The 20,184-nt window shown below is 46.7% G+C and overlaps 1 protein-coding gene across 3 annotated transcripts in view; it reads right to left on the reverse strand.

Moving 5' to 3' along the window:
- POC5 (POC5 centriolar protein) overlaps positions 1–20,184 on the reverse strand; it is an 86,927-nt gene that overhangs the window by 4,421 nt on the left and 62,322 nt on the right. For all 3 annotated transcript variants that reach the window (XM_073584107.1, XM_073584106.1, XM_073584108.1), the window contains 5 exons: positions 17,006–17,110; positions 9,594–9,773; positions 8,075–8,237; positions 6,359–6,486; positions 4,653–4,766 (listed from right to left, as the gene is read on the reverse strand). In XM_073584107.1, coding sequence (XP_073440208.1) covers positions 4,653–4,766; positions 6,359–6,486; positions 8,075–8,237; positions 9,594–9,773; positions 17,006–17,110 — 690 coding nt within the window. The remainder of the gene's footprint in view (positions 1–4,652; positions 4,767–6,358; positions 6,487–8,074; positions 8,238–9,593; positions 9,774–17,005; positions 17,111–20,184) is intronic.

The raw sequence follows: 20,184 nt of genomic DNA on the forward strand, positions 1-20,184 counted from the left end.
AAAACATTTACAGTGTTTTGATACAGAAGAATCAGAAAATACTGCAGATAGGGAGGGATGGGGCGCACATTTAAGATTGCGCAAGGGAATGTGTTGTCAGAAAATTACCTAGTGATTAAATCAGGTTTCTGTGTCACATGCATATTTTTAACTTAGAAATTTATTTTCTTCATATTTTCATAAATAATTCAATATTAGTAAATTTGCAATTTTTACACAGGCCACTGGGGCTATTTTAGGCTCATACTGGATACTCGATGTGGGGCAAGGAGGATGGAGAGATACCATGGATGTGTGGCCAGGAGGATGGAGAGACACCATGGATGTGTGGCCAAGAGGATGGAGAGACACCATGGATGTGTGGCCAAGAGGATGGAGAGACACCATGGATGTGTGGCCAAGAGGATGGAGAGACACCATGGATGTGTGGCCAAGAGGATGGAGAGACAAGAGGATGGAAAGACACCATGGATGTGTGGCCAAGAGGATGGAGAGACACCATGGATGCGTGGCCAGGAGGATGGAGAGACACCATGGATGTGTGGCCAGGAGGATGGAGAGACACCATGGATGTGTGGCCAGGAGGAAGGAGAGACACCATGGATGTGTGGCCAGGAGGAAGGAGAGACACCATGGATGTGTGGCCAGGAGGATGGAGAGACACCATGGATGTGTGGCCAAGAGGATGGAGAGACACCATGGATGTGTGGCCAAGAGGATGGAGAGACACCATGGATGTGTGGCCAAGAGGATGGAGAGACACCATGGATGTGTGGCCAAGAGGATGGAGAGACAAGAGGATGGAAAGACACCATGGATGTGTGGCCAAGAGGATGGAGAGACACCATGGATGCGTGGCCAGGAGGATGGAGAGACACCATGGATGTGTGGCCAAGAGGATGGAGAGACACCATGGATGTGTGGCCAAGAGGATGGAGAGACACCATGGATGTGTGGCCAAGAGGATGGAGAGACACCATGGATGTGTGGCCAAGAGGATGGAGAGACACCATGGATGCGTGGCCAGGAGGATGGAGAGACACCATGGATGTGTGGCCAGGAGGATGGAGAGACACCATGGATGTGTGGCCAGGAGGATGGAGAGACACCATGGATGTGTGGCCAGGAGGAAGGAGAGACACCATGGATGTGTGGCCAGGAGGATGGAGAGACACCATGGATGTGTGGCCAAGAGGATGGAGAGACACCATGGATGTGTGGCCAAGAGGATGGAGAGACACCATGGATGTGTGGCCAGGAGGATGGAGAGACACCATGGATGTGTGGCCAAGAGGATGGAGACACACCATGGATGTGTGGCCAGGAGGATGAAGTCACCATTGACATGAGGCCAGGAATGAGACATGGGGGCCAGGATGTGGGACAGTATTATAGTGAAGTCACTAGTGCGTCAGTGTGTTACACGTACATGTACACTGTGTACTGACACTAGATATAGAGCTCCTGTGTATAATGACACTTATGGTAATATTAGCATTGTTTTTTTTTTTTTTTTATTAGTGATAAGTATTGTAGTATTCGGTTACTATGTGGTGGTAATATGTGGTCTGGTCATGGTGTGGCGATATTTGTTTCTTGTATGTGGTATTATTCAGTAAGTATGTGGTGGTAATATGTTGTCCGGCCATGGTGTGACAGTATTTGTCCCTTGTGGTATTATTGGTAATTTTAAAAAAATGTATGTGAAACATTTCCTTAAAGAAAAATAAATAGAAATATACCTAAAAAGAGTATTGGATATATTAAGAAATGTTTACTAGGTTGGAGTAGAGTAGGACAATGCAAAAAGAGTCTACCTTGTCGTGTTGGCAGCTTAAGAAAAAAATCTTTTGACCAAAACAAAAGTTGATGGCCATGTATGTGATATGGTGCCGGGAACTGTTAATGTGTGAGAGTTTTCCCAAGAAAGGGCGGTGGGACTGTGGAAGGTTCAAGAGGTGGAAGTAGAGCCTGAGGGAATCTCACGGGGGTCCTGAAATTAATGGTGGCAGCCCTGTATGTGATGTGTGTGTTTAATAACTTATCTATAATGTGCGAGGGACATAATATAAAAGGCTGAGGGGTGATCTGATACAAGAGCTGTGCGGGATATATAAATGGGGTGTAAGGGGGACCAGATATGAGAAACTGAGGGGGAGACGCCGACATGCGGGGTTGCAAGGGGGGGGCGACGATATTTTATGACCATTCTATATAATGGGAGGGCTGTGGTGGACAGTGTGGAGGTTATAGATCATTAAGGCGGTGTTGAGGTCTTATACCATAGGACATTTATTTAGGGCACAGTATGGACAAATATTTTTGTGCAGAGGGCATTTTAATGACACTTATTTTTAAGGGCACAGTGTTGAGATGTGCTGCAGGAGACCGAAGAAGAAGGAAGTCTGCAGAGTTGAGCTGTGGATGTGAGAAGCCATCATGGCGTCAGGAGAAGATGAAGACGAAAAGAAATTCAACGACAATCAGAGAAAAGGTAGTTGGATGTAAATGTTTTTGTGTAATTGTGTAGTCCTGCTGTTCCAATATGGTCTGCAGTCTCCAAGTTATCTCCTTACCATTGTTAAGGACATACTGGGAGTTGTAGGCTTATGCCATACAAATGTGTATGGCCCTGACTTTGTATTGCAATTGATTGCTGTACTAAGCAAGCAGTGTTAAAAGCCAAAGGTGGATTTACAAAATAATAAAAAATAAAATTTTTAGGAGCAAAACACTAACAATGCAGTGACATGACAAGAATCTGCATAACTAATCATATGCTAAACAGCTGCTAGTTAAATTCATGTATGAGATAGCCAAGATGATTGTCTGTGGTAGTCCCACGATAGAACCTGTAATGGATGGTGAGATACGGAGCCTGAAACTCAAAAAGTTCAAAACATTGTTACCCTTTTGCTTGTCATTGTATATTAGCTTCCATGGCTGTCTTTGGTATGGACATTTAATTATAGGACGTTATGGATGAATATCACTAGGTGACCCTCATTGTGTAAATGGTTTGCAAACTATAAACTATTTTAGATCTAACTTTAACTATTCTAGTGGATGTGGTCGCTGGAGCTTGTAGTGCATTAGGCGTCCTGTCAGCCTAATGTCTCTGACCCAGCCCTACGCTTGAGGAGAGGGGGGCGCCACTAGCTTCATCTGCCTAGGGCACCAAAATACCTTGTCCCGGCCCCGTCTCTGTACTACAGTTTTGTATTGCTGCAGATATGGACAACTCTGTCAATTAGTAACTGGAAGTTTGGAGCAACCTGCTGCATTGCATGAATATTACTGGACTTCTCCTACACAGCGGACTCCATGCTGGCAGTGAACGACAAAGTTTAAGATGCAAGATCTATTACACTGCTGAAAAAACTCACACGAGAGATAAATCGTTGAACTGAACTAGGGCTGTATAATGGACTTGACAGATTATCTCTAAAAAGGTCAAGTACATATTCCCACAGAATATAATTTTATTTCTCATTTTCTTCCTAATTGCAGGCAACTTTCTAAATCGTAGTCATTAAAGAAAAAAAATAAAATAATCTACCACTTTTCTGCTGTAGAGTGTCTCAAAATCCTTCATATAGCCGAGTGACCTACAAAATCTTACTTTCAGTGTTAGAGATAGCAGCAAGTGGGTTGTACGCAGATCTGCAGTGACAAAGGGAAAGCATGTACAGTCTCAAAGAAGGGAGAGAAACTAGGATATGATATAGAAAAGCAGGAAAGCACAGGAAGAGTATATAAGAGCAGCTATTTTAATATATGAAAGCAAGAGAAGTCAGCTTGACCCAGAGCTCACATTAAGCCTATATTCCCAGGAGAACCACTCCCACGTGAAAAAAATCTGAAACTTTGATCAGTCTGCAAATTGCTTCTCAGTGGTTCTGAAAATGAATAAAGACTACAGACTGAAATTTGGTGCAATTTTTTAGCTAAAGGAAACCGCTAAAATCATTCTTTCCATGTAAAAGATGTCCATAGCCCAGCCTGTTAGCTTAAAGGGAGTCTGTCACCCCATTTTAGCACTATACGCTTCGGCCACCGCCATCAGGGGCTTATCTACAGCATTCTGGAATGCTGTAGATAAGCCCCGATGAATCCTGAAAGATAAGAAAAACAAGTTAGATTATACTCACCGGGTGGGCACGGTCGGTGTCGCGGTCCTGTCCAGCGCCTCCCATCTTCATACGATGATGTCCTCCTCCTTAATACTCCCTCAGCTCCTGCGCAGGTGTACTTTATCTGCCCTATTGAGGGCAGAGTAAAGTATTGCAGTGCGCAGGCGCTGGGAAAGGTCAGAGAGGTCCGGCGCCTGCGCACTGCAGTACTTTACTCTGCCTTTAACAGGGCAGAGCAATACACCTGCGCCGGAGCCGAGAGAGAAGCATGGAGGACATCATCGTATGAAGATGGGAGGCGCTGGACAGGACGGCGATACCCATTGGTCCGGACCAAACGCCGGGATGAGTATAATCTAGCTCTTTTTTCTGATCTTTCAGGTTACATCGGGGGCTTATCTACCCCTGATGGCAGTGCCGGCAGCTGATAGAGCTAAAATGGGGTGACAGACAGCCTTTAATGTCAAACATTGCAGTGGAAGAGCACAATCACAGATTTAAATCAATGTTTGCAATTACCAGTTTCTGCGTTGCTAACATGCTTGATCCTGACGTAGTAGCCGATATTACCACTGGAGTGCTCAAATCATCTTTGGGCTCAGAAACACCTGAAGGAGCCAAGTGCGAACGAAACTGGGGGGCCAATGATTAAACAATTCAAATGAATATTACAAAAAGTAAAACAAACAATCTAATGTATAGCATGAGATTTACAACAACCCAGCATATGAATGACTTTAAGGTATCTGATTGCGGCATACAATAGAGCGTTCCGATTATCTCTATCACAGGATTGTGGCAGTCACATTACAGACTTGTAATCTCTGCGTTTGTATTCTCATAGGATACTGCACATAGTCAATGTAATGTGCACCTTCCACACACTGGAGTAGCAAGTCTGGTAAAGACAGCGCTTGTGATATTTACCTGGAGTGAAGGAATGTACACTTTTTTTGCAACCAACATACCACCAGTATGGACCATCAGAATTTAGCGCTGTGGGCTACACTAAACTGAACAGTGTCCTTCTGCTGCGGAGAGGCCATCTGAGGTGCGGAAATCAGAACTGTAAAACCCTGTGGCCCTCGCTCCTGCGCTGAATACCGCATCCTATTAGCGGAAGGACGCAGCTTATTTTAGTGTAGCCCGCAGCACGAGGTGAGCAAAAATCACTCAGTGTGATAGATCAAAATGATGGCATTGCAGAGTACTGTTCTATGCTTTTCTTGTGAAACTGGAGGTACTCTTTAAAGAGGATCTGCTATTTGCACAAACAAATTAAAGTTCTAGACCTTTTAAAAATAAAATCCCTGAGCTCTCGTGATTCTGACACTTTTCAGTTTTGTGCTGCGTCCCTCCATGGCAGAGACGTTTACATTTGTCGCTTTAGGAGGGCAGTATGTGCAATCTCAGCTTGTAGTCCAACTGGGCATTTCTTCAGTCTCCTCTGGGGATGTGCGCTTTCACCCCTCCCTCCTGGATGCTGCCTATCACAGCTTAGCAGCTCATCTAGAGGTTCAGCATTTTCAGATGCTGTCGACCAGTGATTGGCAACGTCTGGGAATAGAGGCGAGAGCGCACATCCCCCGAGAAGACTCTAGAAACACTCTCTTTGACTTATAAATTATAACAAACTGCAACAGAGAGGAGTAAATGAAATAGAAAAAAAGATCAGCTCTGCCGTCACTATTCCATTATGTGGCCAGTTTAACATGATAAAACTGGAGAGAAATCCTCTATAAAAGGGCTTGTACAGACATACTGTCATATCAGGCAGGAGATTAGGCCTTGGCAACCCCTTTAAATAAAGTATTATACAAAATATTGAACTTACTACATGTACAAACATTACAGGTTATTTTTTTGCATACAGAAATCAAGTTGCCACTGATTTCTATTAGATGAAGGTAACCATTGGGCATCAGGGTTATATTAATTATACCTTATTTTTTTTACAAACCTAATACATGCCCAGGGTAAGACTGCTGACATATCATATATTCAAAGATATATGCTGAGAGGATCCAGTGTAAACCTCCTATGGAAGGCTGTGACAAATTCCACTTTACGAGTGCCCCTCTGCATTGGAAAGGATACAGACTACACTTTCCTACACAGCGGAAGATATATATAAAAAACAAACGCTGTGACATACTCCCAACGTTTACCACCCTCAATGTACAGAGAAATGAGATGTTAGCAGAACACACTGACTTCTTACTCACATTTGGCTCGGATGTAGCAGCAGGAATATGGACGGGTGAGGGGAGATCGTGCTGTGAAGGGCTCATAGGCACCTGCTGAAATGTTACGGAGGGACCGCAACCAGGGTCTTCTCTCATAGGAGGATGATCTGGACAAGAGAAACAACTATAAACATCATGATGACCGCAAGAACACCCTACATAAAAAAACAAATAGGATAAAAAGTCACCCTTTTTTTTTTTTTTAAAGCACCACTCCAGCGTTTTATTTTCTATTGCACTACTAGAGTGGTGCATTAAATGTAAGTCCCCTGCCGCCTGTCTCATCTGTCGTCTCTTTCATTCTTCCTTACTGTCGCTCCAGTCTGTCTCCGGTGAAAAGTGACCTGACGATTAGCTCGAGTGTCGGAGGTCACTTTTCAATACAAGTCTATGACAGCCTCATTCTATCACTCAGACTTATATTGAGAGCTTGAGATGGAGCTTCTTACTTCCAGCCAGTCAGAAGCTACTGTCACAAGATGGCGCAGCGGGATCGGAGCGGTATTGGTAAAAGGTGAAGATGCCAGATGGCAACTATCAGATCGGGGGCAGGGGGCTTACATTTAAAGCGCCACTGTAGCGCTGAAAAAAAAGCAATGATCGCTGGAGTGGTGCTTCAAGGAAAAAAAAAAAAGTGCAGTTGATTAGGATAAAGCACAATATCCAAAATTTAGTAATTTGGCCAGATGTTTGGATCTTCATCCAATATACTGTGTACATGGCTCCACAGAAAGCAGGAGCTGCTGTATTGTGTTACAGTGCCACCTTGTGTTCAGATTTGTATTACACATACACCAATTCTATCCGCTTAGTAAATGCTTGGCACCCAAATATTTCAGAGTAGTTAGGGGGTCATGTGAAAAATAAGCACAGCTACAAAGAAAGCATTTACAACCTCCGCTTTTTTTTAATGCCAATTAGAACTGTGACTAGTCGTTGGGCCGTTAGTTTCCCCAGACTAGTCGGCCTTCTTTGAAGAGCCGAGTGAAGAAACTTGAGTTTATAGGCGCTGATTGCCAATACATTTTACTTTTTCCAACTGTGATAGATGCTACGAGGAAGAGTGACAAAACCTGTATTTCTCAATTGTAAAAAAACTCTTTTTTAACCTTGATTTTAGTGAATAACATTATAAAGGGCTGGAAACTTCATAATACATATGTGAATGTTGCTGGGTTGGAGGGCACGGGGGACCTGGCAGACGCGCACCTCTACTGACCCAAAAGCACAACAAACGGTGCTCTGTGGAAGGGGATGAATCATTTGGACGCTGCAGTAGTCTGTAAACGGGTATTTTTAGGTGAATTTGGAGAAACCACTTTTTAGATTTCTTGTGCTGAGCTATTTACACATTGTCCTCGCTTGATTATTTTCTTGCAAACAGCAGAAAGCTTGTAATAAAAATCCAGTTTGCCATGGAGGATGAACAATGGCGAATGCAACTGTAAAAGCGTGCGGACCTGCGGTCCTCTGTATTCACAAAGGCTACACTACCTTCACGATTACTAAGAGGCGTGTTGTGGATTAATTATGCTATTTTTTTTAGATTTAAAAAAATAAAAAACTGTAAAACTCTTCAAATTCATGGCATTTTTAATAGATGTTTAAAAGCCTTTAAGAAATGTGAGAAGTTTGCACAAGTGATCATTTCTACGAATGGAACTTCAACAATGTGTCTTAATCTATGCTACCTACCTTGCTCTGCTCGACCTTCTCTCCCCTGAAACATGGACATAGCCTCCATATTTAACGCACAGACACCACGCATAAAGGCTTTCTTCATAGATCCCTCAAACTGTCCCCTCTCTGCATGAAGTCTTGAAACTTCGGCTCTAGCGTCTTCCAGAGCATTGCTCAGCTAAAAATGGCATGACGGAATCGGTAAAGGTGGTGTGCCTTGCATGGCATATTGATGGGCATTTATCAAAACAACATTGTTAAATCCGAAGAAAACACATTTATCCTTAGAAATAATTTCATTCATCAAAGTAAGAAAATGGTCACGGACCAGATTCAATCAAACCCAATTAATGGTTGCCCGAACAAAAAAAAAAAAAAAAAAAAAAACAAGGGAAAAAAAAACAAAAACAAAAAATACCTCAGCCATATTTACCAGCACTTGGCGATCATATTAATGCACTGCAGGATGTAGCAGCCCCCATAATAAAGGTGGAGGCAGCACAAAAGAAAACTGCAGATGAAACAACCACTCCTTTATCCTGTATTTAGACCTAGTGTTGTCAAATATGGCTAGCTATTTTCTGGGATGTCCTTTTTGGAGAGTGTCTGAACATGTAGCGGTCGGTTGCCAGAATGGGCTCTGCTTATACAAATTCACAGTAAAACCCTGTGTGTTAAGCCTCGCATGGTAGATGCTATGTGTACAGGCACCCCCGAGGCTTCTCGATTTTTATAGGAATCCAAAGACGTTTTCAGTCTAAGATCTCATAGGAAATTTTAAGCAGAAAAATTATGTAGGTTACACATACACAGTTTCCATTGCGGAGTTCCTGTAGATTTCAGTAGATGCATGTCTCAAAATCTCATACCCTTTACTAGCACTATAATTACACTGTCGATTTTCTGTATGCAAATAAATCGGTTAAAAAAACACAACTTGAGTATCTGTTTTGTGTGGATGTACCCCTACTGCATTCATACTTTAGGGGGCTTCTGTTCATCACTTATCCTTTGTCAGTGAGATGGACTCATGTAACTTTTGGATGTCCTGCTGACCATTAAAGAGATTGTCCAATACTTTTACATTGTTGACCTATCCTGACGATAAGTCATCAGTCTGACTGGTTGGGGTCCGACAAGCGGCACCCCCAATGATCAGATGTTTTCGGTATCTGCAGCGGCGGCCATCCAGAAGGACTCACTTGCTGAGCTGCTCTGTCTTCTGGCAGTGGCCAAAGTTTAGTACTAAACATCAGCCTCCCATCCAAATCAATAGGGGGCTGATGTGTAGTACCCTGCGCAGACACTGGTAAGAGATGATCGGCAGGTGTGTCCAGGTGTCGGACCCCAGCCAGACAGGTTAAGGATAGGTCATTAATGTAAAAGTAGCATACAACCTCTTTAATGTGAATGATACATCTAACGGAACTTGGCTGGTGGAGCCTGGGATATACATTTCTTTCTATGGAGTAACAAGCTTTCATTACGTACAGGTCACCATTATATGGATAGATACTGGTTATGGTTGACATACCTGAGCCACCTTAGTCTCATAATCATTAGACAGCTCAATGCAAACGTCTTCAGCTCTGGCCCGGCATGCCTGTTCCACTTTATCCTTCCAGCTGGACTCCATAACTGAGCGCCATGTTCTCCACATATTTTTTAATAGTATTCTTTTGTAATGTGCGTCGGCCATGCTGCACACATGGTCCTAAAGGAACATATATTAAGTGAGATGACAAATTCCATAAATGCATAAAGGGCAGTTAAACTAGATGGCGGAAATATCAGGAGAAACATACAAGGTATTAAAGAATTTGGAGTCCCGTAGTAATCTGTCTGCAGCTGCGAGGCCTCTGTAAGCCTCTCTCACATGCAGTCACCATATTTCTGGCATTTATCTCCTGTTAGTGTGACAGCGACATTTAATTGGCGCGATCACGTGGCACAACTGTTCCTGGCTCCCACCACCACCGCCGAAGGGTCACCATGGCAGCTAGGGCTTTAATCAAGGTCTGACGCTGCCATTTTTGCACTCCCATCAAGCTCAGCCAAGGCTGGACTTCATAGGAAATTGATCACTTGTTCTAGATACTGCAATACTTTGGTATTGCAATATATAGTAGAAATAAGAAACTATCGCAGGTTCAAGTCCTCTAGTGTAGAATGGAAAATAAAAGCAAAATCATAACAATAGCCCCTTCATAAATGGGTTAAAAATTTGCAATAACAGTGAAACAATAGCCCTTAAACGGAAACTCCCTGCGAGAGAGTGTAGCGAATGCCCCAACCTTGTCGTGGTGGGACAGCTTTATGATTTTGTTGATCAAAAAAGATGGATTTTTGGTTCTTACCGTAAAATCTCTTTCTTGGAGCCTTCATTGGGGGACACAGAATACCATGGGTGTATGCTGCTGCTGCTAGGAGGCTGACACTATGCAAAAACAAGAAAATTAGCTCCTCCCCGGCAGTATACACCCACCGACAGGCACCAAGCACCTCAGTTGGTGAAAAAGCAGTAGGAGAAGCAACGAGAAAAACTCGAACCATATGTACCAACCCAACAAGGGACTCTAAGACCCAACACGGTACAACTTAAACAGGGAGGGTGCTGTGTCCCCCAATGAAGGCTCCAAGAAAGAGATTTTACGGTAAGAACCAAAAATCCATCTTTCTTTATCGCCTTATTGGGGGACACAGAATACCATGGGACGTCCCAAAGCAGTCCCAAGGGTGGGAACAGCAAAAAGGAACGAAAGTAACCGAAAGGCTCAGGTCGGCCGGTGAGCCACCGCCGCCTGCAGAACCTTCCTACCAACCACAGCATCAGACGAAGCCTGGGTATGAACCCTGTAGAACCTCATGAAGGTGTGCAAAGATGACCAGGTTGCAGCCTTGCAAATTTGCATGGCCGAGGCCTGGTGACGAGCAGCCCACGAAGCCGCCACAGCCCGGGTGGAATGAGCTCTTACTCCCGGAGGGGGCCGCTTTTCCTGAAGATGATACGCTTCCAGAATGGTAGAACGAATCCAGCGAGCGATCGTGGATTTGGAAGCCAGAAGGCCCTTCTGGCGACCTTCAGAGATGATCAGCAAGGAATCGGACAGACGAAAGGAAGAGGTCCATGGCAAGATAGACACGCAGGGCACTAACTACGTCCAGTTTGTGGAGAGACTTCTCAAGAGGACGAGATGGAGCCGGACAAAAAGAAGGAAGGACGATATCCTCATTGATATGGAAAGCGGAAACCACCTTTGGAAGAAAAGAAGGAACGGGCCTGAGGACGGCTTTGTCCTGATGGAGAATGAGGTAAGGGGAACGACATGACAAGGCCGCCAATTCAGAAACTCTTCTGATGGATGAAATGGCGATCAAAAAGGTTACCTTCCAAGAGAGAAGGGACAAAGGAATGTCCTGGAGAGGCTCGAACGGCGCCTTCTGGAGCGCGCTAAGGACGTGGTTGAGATCCCACGGGTCTATTGGCGAATGATGAGGGGGAGCCACGTGGGAAACCCCTTGTAGAAAGGTTTTGACCTGTGGTAGAGAAGCTAGCTCTCTTTGGAAGAGGATAGAGAGAGCAGAAACCTGGCCCTTGAGCGTACTGAGGGACAGACCTGCGTCTAACCCAGCCTGAAGAAACCCTAGGATAGACGGGATAGAAAAAGACATTGGAAAGACTCTTTTACCATCGCACCAACGGAAAAAAGCCTTCCAGTACCTATAGTAAATGCGGGAAGAGGCTGGTTTCCTGGCTCTGATCATAGTTTGAATAACCTGACTGGACAGACCTGATTCCTTCAGAATTGCGGTCTCAACGGCCATGCCGTCAAACTGAGAGACTGAGAATTCTCGTGGTAAAGGGGGCCTTGCGAGAGAAGGTCTGGACGGTCCGGAAGCCTCCAGGGAACGTCCGCGAGCATGTTGACCAGTTCCGCGTACCAAGGCCGTCTTGGCCAATCTGGAGCGACTAGAATCACTGGTACGCCTTCCGATTTTATCTTTTTGACCACCTGAGGGATCAATGCCAGAGGCGGGAACAGATACGGAAGTTGAAACTGGGACCACGGAGTCACCTGTGCGTCGCATGCGACGGCTAGAGGGTCCCTGGACCTGGCTACGAACTGCGGCACCTTGTGGTTCATCCGAGATGCCATGAGATTGACATCCGGGGTGCCCCAACGGTTGCATATCTGAGAGAAAACCGCGGGGTGCAGGGACCATTCGCCGGACGCTAGGCCCTGGCGACTCAGAAAGTCGGCTGCCCAATTTTCCACCCCTGGAATATGGACGGCGGAGATCGTCGGAACGTAACGTTCTGCCCAGCGGAATATCTTGGCCACTTCTGACATTACTTGTTTGCTGCGCGTGCCCCCCTGATGGTTTATGTACGCCACGGCCGTGGCGTTGTCCGACTGAATACGGACCGGCTTGCCGGAGAGGAGGGGCTGCCAGTGAAGAAGGGCCAGGAAAATTGCCCTGATCTCCAAAAGATTGATTGGAAGGAGAGACTCCTGTGGCTTCCAGCGGCCTTGGGCCGCTTTCTGATGGAATACGGCTCCCCATCCTAGAAGGCTCGCATCGGTGGTGATGATTCGCCACTGAGGCGGAAGGAAGGACCTCCCTTGGAGAACTGACGCTGGCCGTAGCCACCAAGTGAGAGACTGCCTCACTCTGAGAGGAAGCCGAATAGGACGGTCCAAGGACCTCGTGGTCTTGTCCCAGGCTGAAAGCAGAGACAGCTGGAGGGGGCGAAGGTGAAACTGCGCAAAGGGCACTGCTTCCATGGAGGCCACCATCTTCCCCAGGACCTTCATGCAGAACCGAATGGGAATGGGAGCAGGCCTCTTGAGAGTTCTGATGCCCTTGGACAGAGTTGTAAATTTTTCCTTTGGAAGAAAAACACGGGCTAGCTCCGTGTCGAATTCCATACCCAGAAAGGTCAGACGCTGGGTGGGGATCAGAATGGACTTCTCCTTGTTGACCAGCCAACCTAGGCGGCTGAGAGTGTCCAGGGTTATCTGAAGGCTCCGGAGACAGTCCTGGCGAGACGAACCCTTGATCAAAAGATCGTCCAGATAAGGGATGATGAGGATCCCTCTGGAGCGAAGGATGGCCATGACGGTCGCCATCACCTTCGTGAAAACCCGGGGCGCTGAAGCCAGGCCGAAAGGAAGAGCTGTGAACTGAAAGTGGTCTCCCTGAAATGCAAATCGAAGATACTTCTGATGTTGCACACATATTGGAATGTGCAGATAGGCATCCTGAATGTCCACCGAGCAGAGAAATTCCCCGGGCTCCATGGAAGCAATCACCGACCGAAGAGACTCCATCCTGAAATGAAGAATCTTCACGTGGCGATTGAGCAATTTGAGGTCCAGAATAGGACGAAGAGAGCCGTCTTTCTTCGGGACTACAAAGAGATGGGAGTAGAACCCGGAAAACCGTTCGTCTGAGGGAACGGGAACAATGACTCCGGCGGAAAGAAGGGAGGAAATGGCCTGCAGAAAACCCGGAATCTGGGCCCGCTGTCGCGGAGGCCGAGACCGGAAAAACCGTCTGTTCGGGAGTGAAGCAAATTCGATTTTGTAACCGGATGCGACGAGTTCTCTGACCCAAGCGTCGTCTACAACGGACAGCCAAGCATCAGCGAAAAAGGAAAGTCTGCCGCCCACCCTGGAAGAAATTCCAGGTGGGGGTGACCCGTCACTTAGACGAAAATCTGCCGGAATTGGCTCCTGCAGATCTGGAATATTGTCCTCTAGATCTCCAGCGAGGAGCGGGTTTGTAGGAAGGTTTCCTCTGATCCCGCTCTCTGGTGGCAGGCGGCCGATCCTGTTGAGTGGCTCTCTCCGTGGCAGAGAAGGGACGAAAGGGCCTGAATGGTCGAAACCCCCTTCTGTTAAAGGGACGTTTTGGTCGAGACTGGGGAAGCGAAGTACTTTTACCTCCAGTGGCATCGGAAATTATCTGATCCAGCTTTGCTCCAAAGAGCCTAGAGCCATGGAATGGCAGATTGGTAAGCGACTTTTTCGAAGTAGTGTCCGCATTCCATGACTTTAGCCAAAGGACTCGGCGTACAGCTACTATGTTGCTGTTAGCCCTTGCTACGCAGCCGGCCGCGTCCAAGGAGGCAGCCAAAAGGTATTTTCCCGCCTGGTTAATCTGATCTGCAAGATCTGCCAATTCGTCTTGAGGAGCTGACGCTAAGATGCCTCTGCGAAGAATTTTTGCCCAAACGGAAATGACCTTCGCCACCCAGGCGGATGCGAAAATAGGGCAGAGAGAGGCGCCAGATGCCTCAAAGATAGACTTAGCCAGAGATTCAATCTGCCTGTCAGTAGGATCTTTGAGCGATGCCCCGTCTGGCAGAGAGAGCACCGTTTTAGAGGCTATCCGGGATACTGGAGGATCTACCTCTGGAGCCTTGGACCACTTTGAAAGCAGTTCTGCGTCAAAGGGGTACAGAACGTCCAAATACTTGCGGCCTGAGAAACGTTGCTCAGGGCGCTCCCAGTGTTTGGATAAGGTAGTATCGAAATCGTTGTGATTGGGAAAGGTTCGGGACGGAGGTCTGGCTCGTCTAAGGAGAACCGAGCTTTCCTGAGCTGGAGCCTCATCCTGTTTAAGTTTTAGTGTTTGGAAGATAGCTGCAATAAGACTATCGACCATGTCCCGCGTTTTAGAAACGCTGTTCCCCTCTGAGCTAGCTTCCGAATGAGAATCATCGCCTGACTGAAGGCTGTCATCCGAGGAAGGAGAAGGAGGCCTGGGAGCGGAAGGGCCCTGCGAGCTCGAAGACGAAGTGGACAGAGCCCGCTTCCTAGAAGTCCTTCCCTGTCTGTCTCTCTGAAGGTCGCGGTCAGGTGCGGACGACTCACCCCGAGAGGTGGTCGGGGCAGAGGTGGCTGAGGATAGCTGAGGTAATCGTTCTAAGACCTGGACCAGCGACTGAGATACAATGTCACAGTCTGTTTCTGACTTGACAAAAGTAACGGCCCACTCCGGGGGGAGAGAGGAGGGAAGAGCGCCCTCCGCCCGGGACTCTGTGCGTTCCTGAGATGCTGACATATTGGAAGGACTGCAGGGGGGGGCAGAATGGGGACGACTGACACGATGCCCACTTCTTTTTACAGCGCGCACAGGCGTAATAGGTAGCGGTGGGCCTGAAGCAGAGATCCCCTGAAGGGTTGGGCATAAGTAAACTGCACTGAATGGCCGCAGATATTAGGGAATAACTGCCGACGAGAGCTAATCCCTGTCCCAGAGCCGAGCCTACCGAGATTCTGTGCGAGCAGCAGAAGAAACGCCGAAGTGTCCCCCAAGCAGCGCAGGAAGGAGTGAAAAACCAGGAAATCCTTGTGCTGGAAGATGGGGGCGGAGCTTAGCGGCTGCGCCGTGATTGGCTAACAGCGACGGAGAGGGCATGACAGAAAGGGGAGGCTGGCATCTCAAAGAGAAAGAAGCCCTGTGATGGGCTAGAAAAGGCGCGCTGAAAAGAGCGCGCTCAGGAAGGGAGGAGGGAGCAGAGAAATTCCCCTCGCTGAGGGAAAGTGAAAGTGACGGCGCCGCAACCCATGCCTACCCCGACATACCGCGCTCAGGAAGCAATATGACAGCGGTCCCCTGCTTGCGACGCTGCTGCGGTGAGTGAAGGGATCCCCAGAGTCTCCCTGACGAGAAAAGGGGAAGGGAAGGGACGCAAACAGCTGTGTGAGCGCGCGGCAGGCAGAAAGGGCGGGAGATTCAAAATCTGTGGACCTGTAATCCCAAGGTCCAACTTCTCCCATGCACTGAAGCCTATGCGGGGCCGGAGGGAACGTACAGGCACTTACCTGACGTCCCTGAAGAGGATGACCACAGGGGCCCACGGGGAAACGGCAGGCCGCTGGAGGGAAGGGAGTCCTCTGTACCCGCATCCTGCAGAAGACGGCTTGAACCACCTGCGATCGCCGTCTTCCTCTCAGCCCTGTCCCGAGAGAGGGGTGAGGAGGGGGATTCGGCAAGGACCAGCCACCTGTCCACAACCCTTATCACCGGAAGGTGATAGGGAAAAGTCCTGCCTGCGGTACTGAGAGTTGCGATGTGGGTGACACCACACTGCTCGCTCAGCCGCATGATATAGGAAATCAGGGTGATAAGTATACCCTGTTTCCCAACGGAAAAAACCTAAAAGATAAAAGAAGAAAGGATTAAAAAGTTCAAACTAAACCCTGAAAGGAAAAATTGGATTAATAACTGCGGATCTGGGGAGATCCCGGTCCGCCTCCTACAGACACTAAGCACAAACTGAGGTGCTTGGTGCCTGTTGGTGGGTGTATACTGCCGGGGAGGAGCTAATTTTCTTGTTTTTGCATAGTGTCAGCCTCCTAGCAGCAGCAGCATACACCCATGGTATTCTGTGTCCCCCAATAAGGCGATAAAGAAACAGCATTTACTAAATACCCTGTTATGTATTTAATGCACTTGCTTTTTTACTTTCACTAGGGTATATGCACACATTGTCTTTTTTTGGTTTTGCTTGTTTCCATGGCCAGAGTGAACATGCCTTTACATCATGCATGTTTTCAAGTCATACTCCGGCTCAGTTTTCTGCAAGTTATGATGGCACTATCTGGTCGCTATTTAGACATATTTAGATATTTACTTACAAAAGTTTTGCAAACTCCTTTAACCAATTCTGATTGTCACCGACATATAACAATGATAGATGCACCCTACATGTTCCTGTAGAAATAAAGTTCTGTCCATTTTTACATGTAGGTAACCTCGTTATTTACTGGCACGCTCTGGAAGTGACCCTCACAATAACCTAATAGACCTGAATTAAATGTTAATCCTTAGTATCCCTGAGCCAGTGCAGACTCCGGGGAGGTCAATTCTTAGTACCAGTCACAAGGACACTACTATAGCATTGATGCAGAAGGATCCCTGGGAATGATTCACCTCTTGTCTGGCTTCTATTTGCTGAAGACGCCAGTGGGAAAATGTTCGCATTAGCTCTGTCTTTTCTTTCTGCTTCTCCAGAGCACGGGTCAGGTTAGAAATCACCTAGGGGTAAAAGAACATTGTATTTGGGGATGTCAGAGTTTGCACTAAAGTATCAAGAGATTGCTAGACATGAATCATACCTGTAAGCAAAGAGACCCATCAAGCCTTGTGAGCTGCACGTAAAGGGTTTATTATTGGCATTAACGGATGTCTGTATTCATTTGCGTCAAAGGAAGAAATCTAATATTCTGACCATTAAAGGAACATCAAACTTAGAAATGATAAGAGTAAACAGAATAATGTCCACACTATATGCCAGCCTGCAGGATTTTCTGCAGGGTAGTCAATCAAGTAGACTTGAAGAAATCCAACAGAGAAGATTCAATAGGAATCAGGTATCTTGTACATGTTGAATAAATGCAGGTTCCTATAGGACAACAGGGGGATATGAAGAGGCACCGGAGTTGTCTCAGCAATCTTCAGATCTTCCACATATAAATGGAGAAAAGCGGCATTATAAATAATTAGAGGCAGTTTGTGGGTGGCAAAGTCTGCATGGAAAATATGCAACTGCACTCTAAAAGTTTATTATAATATTATATATATAAAATTATTCCCCTTTTCGTAGAAACTATTTTGATACACACGTGTCAGCTGTACAGATCAGCTGTCATGTGCCCAGAAAGGTGCGGGCTCCTGTGCTGAGTTCGACATTGGCATTGTATTACGCCCGATGTTGGAAAGGTGTTAAAGGGAATCTGTCACGCCATTTTAGCCCTATGGCAGCGTAAAGTACTGCAGTGCGCAGGCACCGGACCTCTCTGACCTTTCCCGGCGCCTGTGCACTGCAGTACTTTACTCTGCCCTCAATAGGGCAGATAAAGTACGCCTGCGCAGGAGCCGAGGCAGAAGTAAGAAGGAGGACGAAGATGGGAGACGCCGGGCAGGACTGCGACACCCACCGCCCCCCCCCCCCCGGTGAGTATAATCTAACTTGTTTTTCTTATCTTTCAGAGTACATCGAGGCTTATCTACAGCATTGCAGAATGCTGTAGATAGGCCCCTGATGGCGGTGGCCGCAGCTTATAGGGCTAAAAATAGGTAACAGATTCCCTTTAAAAGTGAAAAACTTTGGGGGCGTGGCCTGGACGGCATGTAGGGCAGACTGCAAAGTGTGAGCTCCCACAGATTATCCTGTGTTTATCCTGCCACCGGTGATATTTGCCATCTGTGACCCCTCTGCTCTTTCACCCAAATCTTCCTGTACAAAGAGATTATCTGGAGAATAAGTGTGGCTTCTTCATTCAGATGGCAGAGATGAAAGCGGACATATACTGTATAATGCATGATCTACACACAGTGAATGAGAGTGGGTGAGTTGGAGAGGCGAGAGGGAATAACTGAAGATAAATTGACCCCTGTGACTCGAGACCTGGGTAGAGCTATCCACAATATATCTCTATTGATCAGCAAAGTTGATGACTTGGAAAATCGCTCTCACAGAAGCAACCTGCGCCTGGTGGGGGTCCCGGAGAGCGCGGAAAGCCGAAATCCGGCTGCCTTTCTGGAGACATGGCTGACCAATGCCATGGGAAAGGACATTCTCTCCCCGTTTTTTTCCATAGAGAGGGTGCATAGGGTTCCGGCTCGGCCTCCCCCACTTGGGACACCCCCACGGCCCATTCTCCTGAAACTCCTGCATAACAAAGATAGAGACGCCTTCCTCAGGCGGGCTAGAGAACTTCAGGAACTCACCATTGATGGCAATAGGGTTTCTATACATCCAGACTTTTCCCTGGAGGTGCAGAAAAAGAGGGCACAATTTCTAGATATCAAGAAACGTCTGAGGAATATCCAAATTCCCTATGCTATGCTCTACCCAGCCAAGCTGCGTGTGGTGGCCAAGGGGACTACTCATTTTTTTGACTCTCCAAAAATCACCCTGGACTGGCTTGATGATAATGAGAAAGAGTTAAGGAGGACCATACATTGACACCAGCACTTTCTGGCAATTTCTACGGCATCTGTTGCTAAACCGGTGGCTCTCATATCCACTTGCATTTTTTCATCCTTGCAGCTGTGGCTATGGATGATATGCGTGATAGCCTTAAATTGTTTGTCCTACCACACCAAAACTCGTGTAGATTTTTGGTTGACTTGAACTTGAGGAGGGGCTGAGTGCCATCTAGTCCCGCCGGATGGCGGGTCTCCCTGTGTGGAAATTTTTGTATCTGTCTATGTGCATGACACACTGCCTTAACTGCGGTGTTGGCCTAGTTTTCTTAAAGGCCCCTAATCTCTCTTCTAGAGAGAAATGTTTCGTTGTGTGGATATTGTTTGGGTGTGGGGGTTTCAGTATGGAACAGATGCTCCCTAGGGGGCCCAGGTTTCAGTTATATTATGCAGGCATAGTCAACTTAGATAATTTGGATATTGTGGTAAACAATTATATAAATATGATATTGCTCAAAAAGTGAACCTATTGGCCTGGAACGCAAGAGGGTTGGGGAATTCCAATAAAAAGGTATGCAATTTTTTCATCCCTCCATAAATATCACCCAGCTATTCTTTGCTTGACAAAAACACATTTAGTCAGGGACAATCTCCAGACACTTAGAAACCCCTGGGTGGGTGTGTCATTCCACTCAGTGTATTCCACGCATGCTCGAGGGGTTAGCATTCTAATTCATCGCTCCATCCCTTTTGTGTGTGACAGCTCTTCTATTGATGCAGATGGAAGATATATTAGTCTGGTCTTGTCTGTTTATGGCATTCATATGATATTGGTTGCCCTGTACATCCCACCCCCCTACTCTGGTGAAGTTCTTAGAAAAATATCTCTTTTTATTAGCAAAAACCCTCCTGCCCCAGTCCTAATGTTGGGTGACTTTAACAACTACCTCCATCCCTTCTGGGAAAAATTCCACTCAAGTAATATATCAGAGCTCTACCCCCCCTCGAAAATGGCTGCTGCACTTACCGAGTTGGGTCTTCACGATATTTGGCGGTTAAAAAATCCTAAACTTAAAGTCTATTCCTGTTACTCCTCATCCCACCACACACTGTCAAGAATTGACTTGGCGATAGGTTCTGATTCGATGCCGACTCTGGTGGCCGAGGTCAAATACTTAACA

This window comes from Dendrobates tinctorius, unplaced genomic scaffold (assembly GCF_039654945.1).
Source record: "Dendrobates tinctorius isolate UK_male_01 unplaced genomic scaffold, ASM3965494v1 ptg000083l, whole genome shotgun sequence".
In the NCBI taxonomy this organism is placed as follows: domain Eukaryota; kingdom Metazoa; phylum Chordata; class Amphibia; order Anura; family Dendrobatidae; genus Dendrobates; species Dendrobates tinctorius.